At 35.6% G+C, this 3,622-nt stretch overlaps 1 protein-coding gene across 1 annotated transcript in view; it reads left to right on the top strand.

The window, feature by feature from the left end:
- Nucleotides 1–3,622, top strand: part of LOC106867808 (atrial natriuretic peptide receptor 1) — a 900,438-nt gene that overhangs the window by 489,882 nt on the left and 406,934 nt on the right. Inside the window, exon 7 of the mRNA XM_052970159.1 lies at nt 1,022–1,106. Within this exon, the coding sequence (XP_052826119.1) occupies nt 1,022–1,106 (85 nt within the window). The remainder of the gene's footprint in view (nt 1–1,021; nt 1,107–3,622) is intronic.

Genomic DNA, 3,622 nt, shown 5'->3' with positions numbered 1-3,622 from the left:
ATATATATAGTGAGCTCAAAGAAAAAACGACGAAAAAAGCAACAAAAAACTACAACGCGAGGACATGATACAGATATTGTGTTACTGGACGCTCAGGAAAGGAAAGAAAGAGAATTTGACGTTTCGAGCGGAGCTTTTCGTCGGAAATATAGGAAGGTCCAAAGAAGGGAAGACGGAGGAAGAAAAATCGCCAACGATACACACGAGGTTACATTTGCATACATTCGTGTACACACATTTTATATAAGGTCATGCACATTCATGTACACAGACCAAAAAGTTTCTTAGTAGTCAACAACCACTGTAAGTACTCAGGATGTAGATTTACTTGAAAACTTAGAAGTGCAGTTTTTCTTCAGAAACTTTAAATTTAGTTGTTATTGAATATAAATAATTCAAGTTCATTTAGTTTGGCAATGTGCAATATTGGATAACTCTAATCCGTTACTTGAACCATTGTTGTTCAATATCTATACACATATAAAAGATATGAGGAATTTTCCTCGGGGTGACTCAAACGAAGAGGTATGCGCTCCGAGTTCTCAAATTAGTACGTCACTAACATTCCGGTTTCAATTGCAGTTGAAGGTGTGATTTTGTAACTGCCTTTCTGGAACTGCTAGCATCCATTTTCCCTTGACATGAATTTCTATCAAACCATTCTTTAAATTCATGGATTTACCTAATGAATGCCCGTTTTAATTGTATTTAATTTGATTTACACTCCCTTTCTAGATGTAATGAACCACAATTCCTATCACTGATGAGGGACTTTCTTCTGCTGTTACATATATTTAATCTATTTCTCTGCGATGACGGTATACTTAACCTATAAGATCCTTGCTCGAAACGATGTTCCAATAGCTGGGATATTCTAGAAACAGTTGTCAGTGACTAAGTCTTTTATTATATAGCTAAATGAAACGCCTTTGTCAAGTCTTGCCAAACTGTTTGCCTTTCTGTTCTGCTTTAATCTATATCTATTCACACACTATCTTAATGGTTGCTTGTATCTTTATAGAACCTTTTCCAGAATACGGTATCGTTGTAATTGTGTTGGGCGTTCTACTAATCATCGTTATGCTAACTGCGTTCTTTATCTACAGGTAAGTACTTTCGGATAACTTCACATTTAATTCCACTGGAATAATATTCTCATTTCTATATTGTTTAGATGAGTTGCTGCTGCTGCTGCTGGTGGAGGTGTTTCTGCTTCTGCTACTGATGCTTCTACTGCTTCTGTTGATTTTGCTGTTGCTGTTGTTGTTTAGCCCTAGGTCAGCTTAATGAGACGGACCTATGACCAAAAGTGTTACAACCATGACCATCCAACCTTCCGTCTTTTCAGGTTTTCGTTTTTTAGAAATGCCATAGCTAAGTTTATATTATATAATGTTTACATTTTGAAGAGAGTGATAAAGCAGAGGCTTGTATTTATACGAACTGTTTTTAGTGTATTTCCGTGAGGTTATTTAAGTTTGAAATATCATAATTATTTATATATATATATATATATATATATATATATATATATATATAAGGCGTTACCAACGGTAACATCACGACTTACCTGTTTCAAGTAACAATAGCTACTCTGTTCAATGTGATACTCGCCATTTTAAGATAAATCGGGAGAAATGTTGCTTCTATTTCTCACAGGTCGAGCAACCGCATACAAACGCCTTCGGTGAATTCCAAAAGTATATTCTCTATAGCGTTTCAGTCATGACAATCCCGTCCATTTGTATACGAGTAGCTACTTGTCCATTGTTATGTTCTCTTTTATAAAGGCTGTGTGCAATTCGGTGAGGATTCAGTTGCCATTTCTCGCGGCTTAGGCCAGCACTAGACTCTTGAGTAAATGTCTGATATATGTGACATTTACTATAACAATTTGAGAAACAGAATTTATGTGTGTAAAAAGATGATCGTTTGTTGATGATCGTATATAATTGTTTATATATGGATGATCATATATGCTTAATTATATATTGATGATATTATATCAATGATCGTTGATGTTTATCATATATTGATGCTTACATAACATCAAGATGTTGAATATTCGAGTATTTCCATAGAGAAAACTATGAATGATAATTATAATTAAGAGTTTCCACAATAATGCATCTCAACTTCAGAGAAGAAACGTTTATTGCCTGTGCATTTTGCTTTTTGTTTTGCTTTGTTTTCGTCTTTCTTTTTGTTTGTTTGCTTTTTTGATTTTCTTTTGTTTTATTTTGTTTCTAATATTTCCATTTAAACTGCGTTTATAGTGGTTTGATCATCGACCGTCATTACATGTCACATTCCTGGATTACAAACTAGGAAACTTTCCATTTGGTATTAGGCTATATTCCGCTCTCTTCGACTAGACAATTGATTCATATCTGGGCTTCATAATTCTGAAACATTATAATCATTTATAAAATGGTATGGTCTGGAGAAATAGGCTTGTGGAATTAATGTTGTCGATATTCTCGAAGCATTACAAATGGACGGCTGCAGAAAAAACGGGGGGAATTGTCAGCAGAATTATTTTGAATGTGGAAACATTGGGAGAGAAAATACAATATCTATGATTAAATAAAAGGTGAGCGAGCGTCTGAGGGGAGGTGGCATGAGTTCAGTCAGCTTCGAGAAACAGAGGCCACTATCATACAACAGAATTCGAAGAGTGAGGGATCGCATATCAGTGTCAGTGGCTGAAATATGTTGGTAAGGACTGAATGCCAATCAATATGACACTCATTTTTATGAATGTGGTCTAGGCTGTGCGTGTGCGTGTGTCTGCATGTGTGTGTGTGTTTGTGTGTGTGCGTGTGTGTGTCTGTGTGTTCTGTGTGTGTGTGTGTGTTTGTGTGTGTGTGTGTTTGTGTGTGCGTGTGTTTGTTTGTGTGTGTGTGTGTGTATGTGTGTGTGCGTGCGTGTGTGTGCGTGTGTGTGTGTGTGTATAGGAAAGCCACACTTCAAAATGTATCGCAGTATCATTTATCACGCTCAAGTCGCTAAAGCACTGTACCGAATTTGCGAGCAGTACACCATTGTGGGAGCGAGTTATGTGTAGTTACAACACTGTATCAGATATAGGAGCAACACTTCGTTTTGAACATACGTACATCGCGTAGAGTCGCCGAGATTTGACTGAAAGCAGTGCTTCATTGAGGATTCTACATATGTAGTAGTAATTGGTCGTTAAATAGATGCAGAAATTTCAACTTATACTTTTAAAAATGTAATCGACAAAATATAAATAAAGAAATAAAGTGAATACATTTTCCATCATCTCCGCACGGCATGTCATTTCATTCCGTCTATTCCTCACACTTACAATTTTAAATTGTCTTTCACAACCTGGCTGTTAAAGGCTAGCAACTTTACTGGATTGATTGTTTCTCTAATTAATTCACGGGTATAAAAACATTTGTTAGTTTCTTGACGATCTATTTGGTATAAAGTTTGTTTCAAGTGTCAACGCAAAAGTTGTTAGCAGCAGATATATATATACGTCAACCGTTAAAGTAATTATTTATAACTTTTGGGAATTTCCATAAGCTAAGTGATTTGACAGAAACATATATGAAGGTTCTTCTTCTATTTTACTTAATTTTCTTTTGTACAT

Source organism: Octopus bimaculoides, chromosome 8 (assembly GCF_001194135.2).
Source record: "Octopus bimaculoides isolate UCB-OBI-ISO-001 chromosome 8, ASM119413v2, whole genome shotgun sequence".
NCBI classification, from domain to species: domain Eukaryota; kingdom Metazoa; phylum Mollusca; class Cephalopoda; order Octopoda; family Octopodidae; genus Octopus; species Octopus bimaculoides.
The sequence above is the reverse complement of the archived record's forward strand: the minus strand, read 5'-3'. Positions and strand labels throughout refer to the sequence as shown.